The sequence below is a fragment of the Siphateles boraxobius genome, unplaced genomic scaffold (genome assembly GCF_051911475.1).
Source record: "Siphateles boraxobius isolate OS27281-9 unplaced genomic scaffold, OSU_SipBor_1 17, whole genome shotgun sequence".
Taxonomy (NCBI): domain Eukaryota; kingdom Metazoa; phylum Chordata; class Actinopteri; order Cypriniformes; family Leuciscidae; genus Siphateles; species Siphateles boraxobius.
Window position 1 is genome coordinate 581341 of NW_027508777.1, and position 19142 is coordinate 600482.

The 19142-nt window shown below is 37.3% G+C and overlaps 2 protein-coding genes across 7 annotated transcripts in view; both read right to left on the reverse strand.

Annotated features, from left to right (window-relative positions):
• Positions 1–894: 894 nt before the first annotated feature.
• Positions 895–13154, reverse strand: cbsa (cystathionine beta-synthase a). The gene is made up of 15 exons (XM_077232246.1): positions 13005–13154; positions 10077–10335; positions 9377–9483; positions 9001–9135; positions 8430–8509; positions 8151–8355; positions 6793–6884; positions 6394–6519; positions 5486–5570; positions 5250–5355; positions 5015–5092; positions 4108–4242; positions 3809–3917; positions 3639–3723; positions 895–1485 (listed from the first exon to the last, which is right to left on the reverse strand). Exons 2-15 carry the CDS (start codon positions 10316–10318, stop codon positions 1355–1357), a joined length of 1716 nt encoding a protein of 571 aa, XP_077088361.1. The 5' UTR covers positions 10319–10335; positions 13005–13154; the 3' UTR covers positions 895–1354.
• A 522-nt stretch (positions 13155–13676) lies between these two features.
• LOC143740209 (splicing factor U2AF 35 kDa subunit-like) overlaps positions 13677–19142 on the reverse strand; it is a 71972-nt gene continuing 66506 nt past the window's right edge. For all 6 annotated transcript variants that reach the window (XM_077232276.1, XM_077232271.1, XM_077232272.1 and 3 more), the window contains 2 exons: positions 14091–14183; positions 13677–13998 (listed from right to left, as the gene is read on the reverse strand). In XM_077232276.1, the coding sequence (XP_077088391.1) occupies positions 13881–13998; positions 14091–14183 (211 nt within the window). In that variant the 3' untranslated portion in view covers positions 13677–13880. The remainder of the gene's footprint in view (positions 13999–14090; positions 14184–19142) is intronic.

The window sequence follows — 19142 nt, forward strand, 5'->3', positions numbered from 1 at the left end:
GGTTGTAGCGAGAACGTGCTACGATTGGTCAGCTCAATGTGGCCGTTATTTGATTGGCTTAGGTAAAGGATGGGTGGAGTCCACTTATTTGTGGATTTGTCTGCACGTCGACGCTAGAAGTGTTTCAAAATCCACTAATGCGTGAGGGGATTTACAAATGCACAGGAACCGATTCACAAATGCACAAAAAACGGTTCACAAATAAATGCCAGGCAGAGTTGTGTTTGTGGCATAAACAACATTTGAAAAAAAAAAATTTTTGTTGCAAATCTCATTCTATTTATTTGTGAGTTTTATAATTCTTTGTGAAACTCTTTACATTTATTTGTGGATCTTAATCAATTTATTTGTGAATTTGATATATTTTTGTGAATCTCTTTACATTTATTTGTGGATCATAATCTATTTATTTGGAATAATGCAACAATTCTACCCCCATATTCCAGGCGTATCACGCAAAGCATTCCCACAGCATCGATCAACGCAGTGTCTCGTTCCCTCTTCAGGGAACCAAGGTTACAGTCGTAACCAAGTCGTTATCCAGTAGCTATCACTCTCTTAATTGTTTATCTGCCATTTACTCACCTGCATTTTCCTATTATTTCATCTGTGCAATATAGTACTGGTTGTGTTCGCTAATCTGTCTGTGAGTCTGGTTTATCTTGACAATACCAGGATCCAAACTTTTTTATAAATACAGTAAGAAGGCTAGAGTAATGAAAGCAAATGGAAAAACAAAATACAACAATTATGCTGAATTTTTTTTTTAACTACACCAAAACCCTGAACAATTTGGTTCAACCCTTTGAGCCAAGACAGTGGACAAATCTGATGCCAAGCAAGCAAGCAGCAAATGCAAAGAAAAACTGGATTTTGTGGACAAAAATAAAACTATCCAGTTGGCCAATACTTTTATTAGTAACTGCAACATGACAAAAGTCAAAGGACACAGTGAGACAATGACTTTTTGTCAGCAAGGAAAACAAAGCAAAACAATTCCATTGTCATAGTAATTTAAACAAATTAATTGAATAACAACAATGCAAAATACACAGCCATGGTCAGTACAAACTATTTATGGAAAGTAAATTTAGTCAATTTACCAACCATTGGCAAAAAAACATTTTATACCCTGTTCTGATGCCTTTAAACATCACTGTAAATTTGTTTAAATACATTTATAAACTTGTACATAATTATTGGCTATGAAAACTAGAAACAATTGTAAAAAGCAGTGGCACCCAACCGTAATGCCCAAGTTTAGATGTTATAGCTATATGACATCATTAGCTTTAAAGTATGATTCTTTGTAGTAAATCGCATTCAGATTGAGGCAGGAAGTTCTCAAATGCCTTCAGTATTCATCTGTTGATTCAGACATAGATCTCTCTCTTTTCTCGCGAGCAGTCACGAAGTTGAGGAGATCAATGGCTGTCACCACTCCAAACACCATTTGCTTTAGAGTGGAGGATCCATCCGTCAGGTCTGAGACAAAAAACAACAACCAACAACAGAGAAGCAATTCAAAAAAACTTCTCACCATCCTCTCAGTGCTAAGGCTATATGGGATCAGAAGGATAAGACCTCAAGGTTTAAAAAATGCCTTTGGCTGCATTCACAATTCTAGGTCAAAGCAAAAAGACAAAAGCATTTTTGCATGAAAAAAAACAACCTTTAAAGGGATCACAACTGGAGGAATCATATATTAAACAGTTCATTGTACAGTGGTTACATACTGTAACCTTCAGAACATAATTATATTTTTGTGCAGGATATATTAAAACTAAGCTCCTAAACAGCAGAAGGAACACCTATTTGGTGCTGGAGACTTTGCCCGCCCAGTCACATGTAATATAGAAAAAGAGAAATGAATATTAATATTAACCAAAGCTTGTGCTATTCCTGCTCTGTGTTGCATCTGTCACTAAGAGTGGATGAATTTTTTTTTTTACAAGGTTCCTAATCATTTCATTTAGACCTTTGCAGTTTGTACAAACTCATTTCAGAAAAGATTGTTTAATGAATGTCACAATGTGATTGTCTGATTGTCACAATGTAATGCATGGTTTAAAAAGCAGATGTTATTCAAGAAAATTAATGTTTATAAAGTCGAAAATTAAATGGAAGTAGCGTCTGTCATTTACACTGGAAAATTGAGTTATGTCATTATGATTAAACCTTACAAAGTTTTACTTTTTTTATGAAACAGATACAGATGAATAATTTAAAATAAGATCTATAACATGCATTTACAAAATTGATTGGTTGAATTTTCATTTCATGTCAACTTTAAGAGATTTAAATATTAGTTGGTTTTGTTCCAAGCAAGATTAAGCAGTCTTGTCTGATGCAAGCTTAACATTTATCAAATTTAATCAGCAGTCATTTAAAGCAACAATGTTGAGGAATATAGGATACGAATTTAATTTAAATTAGTATTGTCTTGGTACAGGCTCCAGTTAAATGCAGTACTCAGGGACAGCTTTTAGCAGGCTGTAATACGCCTATGTAGCAACTAATTAAGAATGTGCTAGACTGTTGAGTTTAGGTTGTTACATGAATATCAAATCTTTTATTTCTTTGAATTTATACAGATGGGTTATTGTATGTTTATGTAAATATTATTATCATCATCATATCATTGTGACCTTCATCATCACCACACTTTCACATAAACTCTGGATTATAGAGGCCGACTATTCACCACGCTAAGCCATTATAAGTGGACCTCTGGGATAAATAATTACGGAATATATGATATGACCTCTAAGGAGTGTCAGGGTTCTGTCACTACATTTTTTTTATTTATTCTTGGTTTGGTGACAGAGCTCTGAGGCTCCTATCGTCTTTGTCTTTGTGTGAGTATGAGGTTTCGAGTAACGTACACTCTTTCGTCCGCTTGTTTCTATTGTAAGTGCAAAATATGGTGTTTGGATCCCGGCACTTCAATCTAGATCGGTTTCAGTTCAGTGTCCAGGTTTGGACGTTCATGCTCCATGTTTGGTCTCTTATTGTATGCACATGGGTTTGGTGTTCATTCACTCACTGTGCACTCTTGTCTCGTGTGTTTTTGTCGAGCACATGGTTTATGTTTTCATTAGCCAGGCAATCTTGTGTTCTCTTGTTTTGTATGTTTCTATGTGCCATGTGCTTCGTTGTCCGTGCCCTTTATATTACCTGGTTATTGGTTTAATTGCCCCACCTGCTCTCCCTCGTTACCCTCCCTCGTTACCTTACTTATTTTTTTCCCTTATGTTTTCTGTCATGTGCTGGTTCGTTTTGTATCCATATTGTGCTTCTGGTTGCCGTCGTCTGATCTAGTCTAGTCTAAAATGTTCCCTGTTGTGTTTCTTTTTTGTTCACTGTTGTTTGGATTTATTTTTGCCCAGTTTTTAGTATTACCTTTTATTTGTCAAAGATCTTTTTGAGTTTCCCTGGCTGTTCTTTGTTTGGGTTCTGTCAGCAAATCCCGACAAGACTAATGTAAAGTTAAAAGTTTAAGCAGTGTAAATCAGACATCTGGGTTATACTGCATGCAATGTGGTTTTGTCAAAAAATGAGAGCACATTATTCAGTCAGTGAAGAATTATTACTCAATATGTCTGGCCATGGCAATAAACCTGACAATAAACACTTACACTGAATCTGCTCATGGACCACCAGGGCAAAGTGATCAGTTTCCAAGATCCGAGACAGCCTTCCCATGTTGTCAGTTAGACGAATCTAAAACAGGCAAAATGGTAAAGTAATATCAGATGGATTGAGTGAGCAAAAACTATCCTTTCTAAAAGTCCTGCACTAGACTCACCTGCTTGAACTGTTTGTAGAGCACTTTGCTGACAGGATCAGAGGGCTTCACCTTTCCTGCAAGCACAGAAGCAAGCATGTTTCCCAGGGTCACCATACCCAGAATCAACCTGCAGAGAGGAAGCCAAACACAACTGTATTTCAGTCCTCATTCAAATGTAGTCTAATAGTGTAAAACACTTTCAATCAGCTTCATTTACATTGACAAATGTTTTAATACAATAGGTACTGATGAAAATGACAGTGAGGTCGTCACCATTTTATTTTGAATGTAATATGAAAATGTTAATTTTTACTCACCCGGCTTCATCTACGACAGGTGCCTGGTCAAAGCCCTTTTCTTTCAAAATTTTGATAGTTTTTTGGCATGTGACTGTGGGCAGCACAGTAAGGGGAGCACAGAGGTTTAGACTTTGCAATTTCAAATTCCACCACCTGGAAGAAATTGAATGACAGATGAAGATAAATGAAGAATGAACACAGGATCAAAATCAAATGAGACGCTGCTCAGGTTCTAAATACCTAGACTTCATATAAATGTTCATAAATTAAGTACATATTTAAATTAGGGAAAAATGGCCATAGATTACACTAAGAGAAGTTATCATATCCACAATATCTCAATAACTAAAAAGTGTGGAGTGAAATGTGTTTTCTGTGGTTTCAAACTCCTAATTCAAAACCTTTTTAAATAACATTATAGATAAATAGATGAATGTGTTCTCTAAACTAAATGTTTCAATATCATCAAAATAAAACCTCAGTTATGGGTCATAACTGAGATAGATTTTAACTTAAAGGTTTGGAAATGTTACACTATTCAAAAATGGTTTGATATTTTTGTATAATAAATTGTACATATTTTGCTGCTACGTTAATTGTTTTGTGTTTTTAATAATCGTTTTACTAAAATAAATCAAATGCATTGATAAAACGGACCCCATATATTGTGATGTCCTGATCATGTTTTGTTATTATGACATTGTCTAAAAAGGTCAATATGTATTTCTTTTTTATGTGGCAATGATGATGGAAATTTTCAATATATTTTAAAAGACCAACTTATATTCCTATAGAGAAATTTAAGTGAGTACCTTAATGAATATTCACCAAATAAAAAGTATGACAAATAGTCTCACGACACCTATACACTCCACTTGAGCTTTGCTGACTAAATCTTAAATTGACAAAATTATCCTCTCCTCACCAGGGTTTATTCACCATGATGTCCTCCACCCTCAGAAAGCCCTTCTGGAACATCCACTTATCACTCAAGAACTTGGACCTTTAGAGTATATTTACACAGTTTATTTTATACATGCACGCACACATTTATGCATTTGGCAGACTTAAAGCGCATTTAAGGTAAAATTTATCGGTTTGTGTTCCCTGGAAAAACAAACTGAAACTGAATACTTTTATTCAGTAAGACCTCTCCTTACATGTAATTTCTAATCGAGTCTGGCAGAATCACGACACAGCGCTGACCCTCCTTCAGCTCTTTGGCAAACTTTACTGCAGCTGCCATGGCAGTGCCTGAACTACCACCTGACAACAGAGACTGATAAGCAATGCAGCATATACCTACTTAAATATTCTCATAAACATTTAACATGTTGAAAAGTTCACAGATATTATTTATATGAAGGTGAAATTTAATAAAAGATCATGTTCTTACCACATAACAGCCCTTCATCTCTTACAAGCATTCGGGCCATGGCAAACGATTCATCGTCTTTGGATTTGTACCATTTGTCAACCAACTGAAATAAACACACACAGGGGTTTCAAAGTCCTGCATAATGTTTACATGACTGGTTCCCACCAATAGGACACTGTAAACCAACCCTATACTTCTACTGCCATCTACTGGTAAAATGACAAAATAGCAACAAATGGAACCAATGAATGGACTATTTGTGTAATATTTGATTTTAGCACTGTTACTGCAAGTATGTGATAATGTGCCTGATATGGTATGTGATAACTTATAATATGTGTTAATAAACATTTGAATAGGAAAAATAAACTAATCAAATAAGCATTTTTTAAAAGTTTTTTATCCCCATAAAGCCTACTGTATCATATTTGCTAATACAACTGTATCAGCTTTCATCATTGGTTTCATTTTTTCTTGCAGTTCCACTTTCAACTGCAATGCCATATCTCTATGTCTCTGTCCAAGTTAAACATAAACACATCCGATAAGACGTGATTGAATATTTGCACCTACAACAGGGCAGATTCATGTCTGGATGTTTGGGAAATTATTGTAACTAAACAATGGCCAGAGGTTAAACATGCTCACTACGGTCCAAATATGGATCATGATGCACTCACTGTTTATTACAGCATTAGGTTTTGTATGTATTTTGTATTTGTAAAGGATGGTTTAATGTATGTGGCAGTGCAGAAATACAACTAAAATAAATTGGAGGGCTGCATAAAAATGACTGATGGTCAAGATTGGGTAGGATACCAATTGAAGAGCCCTATCATGGACAAATACAATTTTTAAAGGACTTCAGACTTTGATTTTAATCTAATTTAGTCTACATAATCTAATACCTATGTACAGTCACTCACAGATCTGTCCAGAACAGTGGGTATAAAGTCATATCCGATGCCCTCCACTTCATACTGGGTTTTATCTGTCCGGTTCAGCTCTTCAGGCTCAGCGAGGATCGAGCCCTCTGGGTCCACTGCAACAATCTAGCAAAACAAAGATGGACTTCAGAAATGTGAAGACTCATATTCGGTGTTGTCTTGTTACTTTATGCCTTAGTGACTTTTAAAGCTGCAATTTATATAATTTATTATGCAGACTCAATGGTATTCCTATGACGTGGCATACTCTTCCAGTTATTCTCTTTCTGGCTTCTTGGCATTTTAAAATAAAATACTACTCTGTTTTTTTTTTGTTACAAAACAGGTGAACTTCAAAGAATTGCTGTGCATCAGGTCTCAGGGACAATCAGTGTCTACCTTAACATTTGGGCATATCTCCTTCAATTTGCGAGCAACGCCAGTAATGGTGCCACCTGTGCCAGCTCCTGCCACCAGCATATCTACTTTGCCTGTTGACAGAGGTAAGGTGAGTAGAGAGTTAATGGGATAGTTCACCTCAGAACCCTTTCATTCATCCTAGAAGCACAAATGAAAGTATTTTTTAATGAAATCTGAGAGATATTTGCCCCTACATTGGATAGTCATTCACCCAAAATATGGTTCAAAACATTCATAAAGAGATTGTAAAATAAATCCATATGAATTGAGTGGTTCAGTCCAAGTCCTCTGAAGATAAGAGTCAAGCAAGTACGGTTGAGCTTCAGTTTATCAAATTTGAGTGCTCTATCTGTTGATCAAGCGATTGTGTCACTTCAGAAGACTTGGATTAAACCGTTCGATTCATGTGGATTTATTTTACGATCTGTTTATTAAAGTTTTGAACCATCAGAGTTTTGGGTGAATGGACTTTCGATGTAGGGATAAAAAACTATCAGATTTCATTAAAATTCATCTTCATTTATGTTCCAAAGATGAACAAATGTCGGTTACATTAAATTTAAGGTGTCCTTGTTTCAGTGTAATTTTACATTTAAATACTGAGCAATATTAATTAAAGGACAAGTTTGGTATTTTACACTTAAAGCCCTGTTTTAAGATCGTTTCTGATGAAATAGAATGTTCAAGATTGAATGAAAGAGTGGGGTGGGTTGTTCACTGATATGCTCACACAAAAATCGCTGCAAAAGATGCTTTCCAACAGGTTTTATCGTAGGTTTTGTCCTGACGTAAGTCAATGGAGTTGAACAAAAACTACGAGAAAACCTGTTGGAAAGAGTCTTTTGCAGCGATTTTTGTGTGAGCATATCAGTGAACACCCCAGACCACTCGGTGAGTTTCACGTCTTTGTAAACTAAAGTTTAATGCGTTGTATGAATGATTGTTCCAGTGCCACTATGAAACCATTGTGTAGGAGGGGGGGGGCTAAAACAGAAACCGAAAATTCTCGGGACAGCAGCATTTGTCCAAATTTCAATCTTAACCGTTCTATTTCATCAGAAACTATCTTAAAACAGGGCTTTAAGTGTAAAATACCGAACTTGTCTTTTAACTACCAATCCCGACTACCCCCCGAACGCGATGGAGCAGACCAAGGAGTACCACACCCCGTCCAAACATGATTGCCACTGGACCAACTAGAACAAACACACACACACAGACATACTTTTTTTTGTCGATTCAATTCCAAATCAATTCAATTGACAACAGACAAGAGTTATGTTGTGAAGATCAAAAGCAGAACAAAGACAGAGAGAGAGAAAATACACGATTACTACCATCACACTGCTCCAGAATCTCCTCAGCAGTGGTGTCATAATGAGCCAGGGGGTTGCTGGGATTGCGGTACTGATCCAGGATGTGTGAGTCAGGAATCTCATTCTTCAAGCGCCAAGCCACACCGACATGGGACTCTGGGGAGTCAAACCGCGCACTGGTGGGAGTTCGGACTATCTCAGCACCCAAAGCTCTTAACACGTCAACCTATGATGAGACTCTTGTTTAACTTCATAAAATGTTCTTGGTGGGCTAAGAAAACTAATTGGTATAAATCTTACCTTTTCCATGCTCATTTTCTCAGGCATAACAATTATGCAGCGATAACCCTTCACTGCTGCAGCCAGTGCAAGACCAATACCTGTATAGAACGCACAAATTTGTTAGACCTTCAGACCTGATTTTAATTTTTTTACTAAGCAAATTTTAATTTTTTCCCAATTATTTTTGTTTTTATTCGATTTTTTTTTCATGTCCACTACAATGGACACCATCAAACACTAAAGCAAAATAAAAATCCTAATATTCACATTTTTTTGGCAGACGCTTTTATCCAAAGCATTTCTTTTCTTTTTCATTTCAAGGTACACATTTACTTTCTTATCAGTTCTTGCTTTCCCTTGGACTAGAACTCATGACCTTGCCGTTGCAAGTGCCAACACTCTACTGTTTGAGCTACAGGAAAGCCAATACTCATATATTGTTGAAGATTTTAAAAAGAACATACTGTACTGTAACAATGAGCAATTCAATAGGAATGTAAAAAAAAAAGGTAAGATTAAGTATCAAAAATGTGTTTGACAAAACAGAACATCAATCTGCTGTAAATAATAAAATGCCCTGTGGGATTACCTGTATTTCCAGAAGTGGGCTCTATAATGGTGTCTCCAGGTTTGAGAATGCCGTCCCTTTCTGCATCCTCCACCATACGCAGACTGATGCGGTCCTTCACACTACCACCAGCATTAAAGAACTCACACTTGGCCACTGCAGACAAACATAACTTAATGACTGTTTTATGTAACAATAAATCCACATAGCAGGGAAAACTACTTCAATGGACACAAGTGTATGTCTATACTCCCTTGTCTTTCAAATATTTTGTCTTTCAAGGATACCAAGTTTTTGAAGTTTCTCATTTGTAATACTCCTTCTATGATTAATGGTATTGATTTTGAATTTATTTGATTTACAATTTCAAAAGTAAAAATATGAATGAATCACTTACAAAGTTCACACTTTAGTCCAAAAGTCTTAGAGATCTTGTTTATGCGGACCAATGGTGTGTCTCCAATCCTGTCCAGGATGTTGGGCAGAATGCCTTCAGCTTTTGTCCTCCAATGGTGAAAAAAACAAACAAACAAAAATAACACTCAAGGTCACTTGCAGAAAAATAAACTCACATTAAGGTCATTTTGTGACAGTGTCTAAAAATCTTAAAGGATTATGCTGTCAAATTTCTGATGTGAGCTCTCTGACATCTGGTTAAAATATACAGGATGAGACTGTCACTAAATAAAAAAAATAACAGGTAAAAATAAAAACAAATCATGTATTTATGAACACAAGCACGAGAATGCATTTGCTTTAGTGTGTGGACACTGTTCTAAAACCTAAAAAATATTACTTGAAATATCTATACAGAATTATAAAGATATAATTTTCTCTCTCTCTCTCTCTCTCTCTCTCTCTCTCTCTCTCTCTCTCTCTCTATAACAAATAAATTGCCTATTGAATATTGCTAAGTCCAATACAGTGGACACATTTATGTAACACAATTTTGCAGATAAGTTTCCTAATAAGGAGATATTCCTTTTTGTTTTCTTTAGTAAGCTCTGCTTTTTTAGTATGTGTCATTTCCCTGTCACCTGATTTAAATGAGAAATCTTGTAATTTTAGGTTAGATTCTGAAAGTGGGTGATCATCACCTGGGAAAGTATGTGTGAGGGGACTTTTCATGAGACATTCCCAGCTTCCAGGTACATCTACTTGGCAGGTTAGGACGAATCCATTTTGGGTCAGCGGCCCCAGTTTCTCTATTAGGCTGCAGGGGTCTGTCTACATCATCCGAAACCAACTTGTTTTCTACGCTATTCCTGCCAGTGGTCTTCTTGCCAGCAAAAGGGCAGGCAGGGGTGTCTTTCTCTTGGTTGGTTGGGCCTAAAGGCATGATTTCTCTACAGTTCCCTGTAAAGAGTTTTCACGTTTAACCCAGGATAATTTGTTCACAATGGATTTTACATATTGAACTGTAGATTAAGACATGAAAGAACATGATTATAATGAATGTGATTATATACAAGATACATAATGGAGATATTTTAATTTAATCTTAATCAAAAGTAGCAGCAGTTCCTCCATTATCACCTATGTATTTAGTCAAATGTCCAAAGACTTCGGAACTGGCACACTTCCAGGCTGCTGGCTTTGTACTCATTCCAAAAGCAAATATCACCAAAACATCAAAGCCCACAATGATAAAGTATATAATCCACAGAATTAACAAGAAGGCAACAGAGTGATGCAGTGATGATGTATTTTTGTAGATCAAATAAGATTTATCCATTGGCTTTTGGATTATTGCCTAAATTCAAGGAGACGGAGACCAAAGACGATGGAAAAACAAACTGAGAGCAGCAGCTTTTGTTTCAGCTCTGATAGCCGCAAGACCATGCTGAACGTGGTAAGTGCCAAAACAAGCTCAAAGCGTTTTAGACCCCGCTTACACCTGTATTTAGCTTTGATCAATTGTGATCCGATCAACCAAAACGCATCTTAATAGCAGGTGTAAACAGGGCCTATATCACTTTATCAAGCAACACATCACCACGGTGACATGAGAAGCCATGACAATTCAAGCCTTTAAGGGATACAGTGCATGTTGATACACTCCAATCCCCAAGACAATCAAAGCAGTTTCTATATATATATATAAGAATATAGAATTAGGTAGAAACACAAAGAATACATATAGATATAATGCCTGGTATGCTGTTGGTCCTCTACATGCAGCAAAAACAGGGCCGACCTGCCAAAACATGGACTCTACAAGACCCCTGAAGGTGTCCTGTAGTACCTTGCATCAAGATGTTAGCAGCACATCCTTCAAGTTCAGTTAGTCGCGAGGTTGAGCCGTCGTGGATCGAACTTGTTGGTCCAGCACATCCCACAGATGCTCAATTGGATTGAGATCTGGGGAATTTGGTGGCCATGGGCAACACCTTGAACTGTTCATCATGTTCCTCAAACCATTCTTGAACAATGTGTGCAGTGTGGCAGGTGCATTATCCTGTTAAAAGAGGCCACTTACACCATGGAACACCATTGTCATGAAGGGGTGTACCTGATCTGCAAAGATGTTAGGTAGGTGGGACATATCAAATTTATGTCCACATGAATGGCAGGTTTTCCCATAGGATTGCCAAGAGCATCACACTCCCTCCACTGCCTTGGCGTTGTCCCAAAGTGCCATCACTTCTCCTGGTAAATGGCACACATGTACACGGCTATCCACATGTTGTAAAAGAATACAGGACATAATGTGCACTGTGTCGTGACCGTCGGTGTTTGTGGTTTGTCTCTCCTCGGACTACTCTAGGTAAATTCTCACCACTACAGACCAGGAGCAACCCACAAGCCTTGCTGTTTCAGACATACTCTGACCTAGTCGCCTTGCCATAACAATTTGACCCTTGTCAAAGCCGCTCAGATCTTTATTCCAGCCCATTTCTCCTGTATCCACACGTTGATTAGGAGAACTGATTGTTTACCATCTAATCTACCCAGTACTTAATATGTGGACTTATGACATGATTAACAATATTCTTTTATCCTGTGTGTGTGTGTGTGTGCGTGTGTGTGTGTGTTTATACTTTTTTTCTCTCAAAAATGTTAACATAGAAATGATCAAACATCAGAATTATGTAATCTTTCATTATGCTTGATCAAAATTCTACTGCAGGAGTATGGCAGAACATGACACTACAGGACCAGGGTTGCCAAATGTGTAGTTTTCCCCTATTTCGATTATTTCAATGAAGTTATTTTTTCCCTTTTTTCCTGTTCAAGCAAAAGCCAATCTTCTGTCAGTCTAAACCGATGTGCTGGATACCAAGATTTAATGGATGAGTCGCGCTCATGATTACAATATTCACATAGTGTGTCAGCAGAAATAATAGACCTACACATAAAGCAAATAGCAGCAGTGTTTTGCAGCCTATATAATCCGCGCCTGCCCTGTATGCAAGTATTGTGTAAACAAAGACTAATACAAATAATGTATTGTATTATACTATGTTAATAAAAATCTTGATGACATTGTGAGGCTCTTTTTTCAAAAATTCAACTGATGATTCTTAAAAGTTTCAAATGTTTTTTGTGCTACTTACATTATAAGGGCCTATTAATGATATCAAACCTGAATGCATATTAACGATTCCCAAATCTATTCTTGTAAATCGGTGGACTGTTTTTGTTACACAAACCTGGCAACCAGGTCTAGGACGCACTAGTGACGAGTAAGACAATTAAAAGAATGGGGAAGTTTAAAGTGGGTCCATGTGCTCTAAGACCTAAACATTTTCAGTTCAGACCCCATACAGGCAGACTTTCTTGCTTATACTCTCTTCCCACAAAACACTATGACTTAAAGAAAAAAATCCTTTTAATACATATTTGTGCGAGAAGGAGGCAACCATTCATAGTTTATAATTTAAATATTTAAACTGAATTTTGATATACATTAAAACATATCCACAAATACATAAAATGTAATTATCTCTTTGTAACAAATATATCACTGATAGGATATTGCACAAGTCTACAACAACTATTTAACGACTGAAATACACATTTACCTTGCTGATAGGCGCGCCGACCGTCCACTTTAACAGCTATATAGATGTACCGGTGTCACGTCAATATGAACGGGGGTTGACCACTTTTTTAGGAATTGGCCATGTGTTGGCGCTCAATATGATTGGCTGGAAGGAGGGCGTCTTTCGTTTGCTCTCCTATCAGAAGTTGGGACATGTCCAACATATTATATAAACAACTTGAGAGAAAGATTTGGCCTACAACTTTGAAAAATACCTAAAATGCAAGTCATCTTACATTTTAAGACAAATTTCTCTCACATGAGAATGATAAATAGACACAACTTGTGACGTGTCTTTTCGCTCAAATGATATGCATACTAGCTACAATCACCATGAACCAGAATCATGGCAGCAGGTTTTATGATTTTTGAGATAATACAAAGAGAACTTTTTCCCCCCAATACCCTCATGATTCTGTACCGCTGGAAGATTGCAATAGTACTACAAAGGCAAACATAATTCCTGGACTTGTGCTATTGTCTCGAAAACTGATATCACTGCATTTATGGAAAAACACATAACCAATGAATAATGAACTTCAGTGTGACACTTCCCTTCACACCCACAGCACTTCACTGAAGGCCTGCAGAACTGATTAAAGATAAATAAGCTTTTAATAATCCAAAACATATAAACTTTAGACTGGGACAATTAATAAAAATGCACTTTTATTGAGAAGTGTTTTAATTGTACACTTGTACAATTGTACAAAAAAGAAAAAAGAAACACAAAGGGACAAACAAAAGGGCTTCAAGCACGTGACAAGATGACATCTGATGTTTCAAACAAATGCTGGTCATTGATTGGAATAAATCACCAAGCAATAAAACAAATGTATCAAAACTGTGTCATGGCTCAAAATCTTCCAGAACGTTCACGATCTCTTGATCTCCTCCTTTCCCGTTCACGACCTCCACGGCTACGATCTCTTGAACGAGAACGTTTTTCCCGAGACCCTGACTGAGAACTAGGTCTAATGGAAAGAAATTAATTTTTGTTACAACAAAATTGACAACTCCAATTAAAGGGACAAGTCTTGCCTTTGATAAAGAAAGTTTTTAGTACCTTTTCCTACGACGTCCATAAAGATCTCTCCTGAGTTCTCGAGAAATGGGTTTCAAGTGCATGAAATTACAGAAACCACCTCTGGTGCACTCCCTGTAGTGAGAAGAGATACAGCACAAAACATCGCAATTAGAGCATAAAACCAAGTTTATTTATCTCATGGAATTCATGTCAACACGAGTATTAGTTACATCACTAAGGTATCCACTTGGGCACAAAGTAAGAGGATATAAACAGGACCACGACAATCATGAGGTGGACATATATATATATATATATATATATAACTAAATTGTCCCGACCCCCCCATTCTTTGATATTTTTAATGCTGCTCTCTTGCACTCCATTATGCATACTCCACTTGTTGTCATCAGTCTCAAAATGATTGAGATGACCAATCATTAAGGCATAGATTTTTACCGTTTACAGAAGCCAAACATAAATTAAAGGCAATGCTTCAGTTTTAAAAGTGATAGAGTGCGAGCTAAAATGTAAGCAGCTAAACACTTACCAGGGTTCGTACAGACTCTGTCAAATGAAATTCCAGGACTTTCAAGGACTTTTCAAGCACTACTTTTTTGGATTTCATAGGCCTTCAATCAGCACTAATCAAACAATATCTTTATTATTATTTTTATTTATTTCATTTTATTTTTTTTGTCAAATTAAACATATGGTATCTGATGTTTCACTTCATAGAGGTCAATCCATTGACCAGCGCTGTCAGATTAGACCGGTTTTCAAGGGGTTTCCTGGAATTAAATTTCAAAAAGTCAAATTCAAGTACTTCAAGCACTTTAAGCACATTGTACGAACCCTGACTTCAGGGTTAGTACACCTTTTCCAAGGTCAAATTCAAGCACTTTTCAAAAACTTCCAAGGTCCATTTTATAGCTTTTTCCAGCACCTTACACCAGCGTAAATTACATTGTCAACATTATTTTTTTGTGTTTTTAATCACACTAAAAGAGATAATGCTATAAACAGACAAAATTCTGTTTCTAAGTAGATAATGCCTATGAATAATACTTTTCATTATATTAATGTCCAAATATGCTTCACAGATAATGTGATTTTCAGGCTGTAAAACTGAAGTAATTTCAAGAGCTGAAAGTATGAAGACACATTCTTGATATACAGGTCCTTCTCAAAAAATTAGCATATTGTGATAAAGTTCATTATTTTCCATAATGTAATGATAAAAATTAAACTTTCATATATTTTAGATTCATTGCACACCAACTGAAATATTTCAGCACTTTTATTGTTTTAATAGTGATGATTTTGGTATACAGCTCATGCAAACCCAAAATTCCTATCTCAAAAAATTAGCATATTTCATCCGACCAATAAAAGAAGTGTTTTAATACAAATAAAGTCAACCTTCAAATAATAATGTTCAATTATGCACTCAATACTTGGTCGGGAATCCTTTGGCAGAAATGATTGCTTCAATGCGGCGTGGCATGGAGGCAATCAGCCTGTGGCACTGCTGAGCTGTTATGGAGGCCCAGGATGCTTCGATAGCGGCCTTAAGCTCATCCAGAGTGTTGGGTCTTGCGTCCCTCAACTTTCTCTTCACAATATCCCAAAGATTCTCTATGGGGTTCAGGTCAGGAGAGTTGGCAGGCCAATTGAGCACAGTAATACCATGGTCAGTAAACCATTTACCAGTGGTTTTGGCACTGTGAGCAGGTGCCAGGTCGTGCTGAAAAATGAAATCTTCATCTCCATAAAGCTTTTCAGCAGATGGAAGCATGAAGTGCTCCAAAATCTCCTGATAGCTAGCTGCATTGACCCTGCCCTTGATAAAACACAGTGGACCAACACCAGCAGCTGACATGGCACCACAGACCATCACTGACTGTGGATACTTGACACTGGACTTAAGGCATTTTGGCATTTCCTTCTCCCCAGTCTTCCTCCAGACTCTGGCACCTTGATTTCCGAATGACATGCAAAATTTGCTTTCATCCGAAAAAAGTACTTTGGACCACTGAGCAACAGTCCAGTGCTGCTTCTCTGTAACCCAGGTCAGGGCTCTGCCGCTGTTTCTGGTTCAAAAGTGGCTTGACCTGGGGAATGCGGCACCTGTAGCCCATTTCCTGCACACGCCTGTGCACGGTGGCTCTGGATGTTTCTACTCCAGACTCAGTCCACTGCTTCCGCAGGTCCCCCAAGGTCTGGAATTGGTCCTTCTCCACAATCTTCCTCAGGGTCCGGTCACCTCTTCTCGTTGTGCAGCGTTTTTTGCCACACTTTTTTCTTCCCACAGACTTCCCACTGAGGTGCCTTGATACAGCACTCTGGGAACAGCCTATTTGTTCAGGAATTTCTTTCTGTGTCTTACCCTCTTGCTTGAGGGTGTCAATGATGGCCTTCTGGACAGCAGTCAGGTCGGCAGTCTTACCCATGATTGCGGTTTTGAGTAATGAAACAGGCTGGGAGTTTTTAAAAGCCTCAGGAATCTTTTGCAGGTGTTTAGAGTTAATTAGTTGATTCAGATGATTAGGTTAATAGCTCGTTTAGAGACCCATTTCATGAAATGCTAATTTTTTGAGATAGGAATTTGGGGTTTTCATGAGCTGTATGCCAAAATCCTCAGTATTAAAACAATAAAAGACCTGAAATATTTCAGTTGGTGTGCAATGAATCTAAAATATATCAAAGTTTAATTTTTATCATTACATTATGGAAAATAATGAACTTTATCACAATATGCTAATTTTTTGAGAAGGACCTGTAGAAAAGGTTTGAACAAAATCTGAGATAGTGCAACAACTGTAATTCCATTTTAACCCAGAAGACTCTGACAGTGCACAGGCACCTGCCTGATAAATAGCCTATATTAAAGCAGCACTATGTTTTTTAAAAGCAGCACAGTTGGGAAACAGTATTGTCTTCTACTACAGTCGTAAAATCTGTTGTGGTTACAGCAGAGGATACACGTGCATTTGTTGACAAGCCAATACCGTCTTAAGTTCTCACGTCTTGGACAGACTGCGTGTGAAATGTCTTTATCCCAGCTAAATTGGCATATATTTCAGCATGTCATATGAATATAATTTCATGGATTTTATTTTTTTTTCAAACGTCAAAAGATCGCGTAGCTCACGTTTACAAGCCAGCGTCATTATAGTAGCCTATTGGCTACTGTTTTACATAATGGATATGCTAATTCAATTCAATGTTTGTGTGGTAGGTAATAGCCATATATCGTCAATATTATAATACCAAGCTACCATAGATGAATCTGCAAATTTGAAAAATCGATTTGCTTTATAAGCCTGAGGCAAGACACATTCACCAAAAAAATAAATAAACAAACATGACTATCATGAAGATAAATGGAAGACCAGATAGATTGCGTAACAGCCAGGCAGACAACAAATTCGAAACAATAGAGATAGTATGCAAGCAATACATTTACTAGTCCAACAGCATAAAACCAGGTCAGCATCGGTCAGGCACCCCTCCTCCTCCTTTAGCTCATGCCAGCGAGTGAACGCTGGACCAATATTGATCCTCGTCTAGCCTTTTATTTTGTCACTCTCCCTTTTTCTTTTTTTAGTCTCCTCTGACAAAACCTTTGCCTTCTTCCTTTTAGTTGCGGTTTCGGCCATGACAACAACATTCAGACGGCAATGAAACGCTAGTTGGGCTCTCACGTCAGAATCTGAGGATGTGGGGGAAGTGACGTATGCCGTAAAGCAGTCAAATTTTGTAGTTCTTTTTGTGCTCGGGTTACTACCCGAAACCCGAAGTTACATAGTGCCAGTAAAAGCGATACAGACACTGTCAGGCTATGGCAGACGTGTCATTCAACCTATTGTAAGTCGATGTACCATCTCAAGGGTCTTGAAAATATATTATGAAGGTTGAAAAACTACATTGTGCTGCTTTAATTTAAAGATTTTTATTATTATTTCATTGCCAAGACATTTGGGTACATTTATCTATTCGAATAGAGCAGTGTAAATATTGCATATTGTATAACCTTACAGTAGGCTACTTGTATGACACTCCATCTGATACGATTTCTGTTCAGCAATCAATGATTGTTGTTATGCACTGGGCTAACGTTTGCAGGTTTTAATTTGTGGGTAGTGTAGGATTACAAATTTTATTTAAATGTTTAATTTAGATTTCCAATACAATAGTATTTTATATTGAGAAGGTTTATAAATGATGAGACCAGGAAATCTCTACAAACGGTAGGGGTTCCCAGCGGGATATTCCTGACTGTCCCGTCTCAATACGAGAAGGCTTTTCCTGTTCGCATTGTTTTACCGGGTGAAGAGTCATGCTGAGCAAGTTTGAACACCTGCTATTTTATTACTGAGACCGTTTGTCTTGGAGTTCTTATTTCAGTGCGAGAAGTCCTGCACCGTTCTGTTCTCATGTCTCAGCTCATTTACATGCTTTTTTCATCACAATTTAATCCCTCCCCCTTGAAATGTATTTAAACTACAATGTAAAGTTCCCTTACTTAGACTTGGTTAGACTTGACTTGACTAAGATTTTGGACCAAGCAGACTACAGCAAATAAAGAATCCTGCTTAAGTCTCCTGGTTTTCGCTTCTGAGTTTTTCTACACTGAAGGAAGAAGTTAACAACAGATGGTGCCGTGACCCGGATGGAGAAACTGAAACTCAACAAAGAATGAACTTTTCAAAGCTCAAAGATCTCAACAAAGCTAACTGAGTTCCAGAACTGAATCTCAACAAATATCTCAACAAAGCTGACTGAGTTCCAGAACCAAGCTCAACAAAGATCTCTGACTGAGTTTCCAGACGGAATGTTTCCATACAACGAACGATTTGCTTCCTCCAGATTGAAAACTTCAAGCTGAACCAAGATTTCCAGGCGGAATCTTTCTATACAACAAAAATTTGGTGAGTTTCACTCCATTCAAAGAACCGTTGAAAAACCAGTAAAAAAAACAAAAATCTATTCCTCTGCGCCGCCAGAGAAAAGTTAACAGACAGCTGTAGGGTTCGGTTAACTAAAGTTATCCACTAAAGTTGCTTTTAGAGATGAAATGTATCCTCT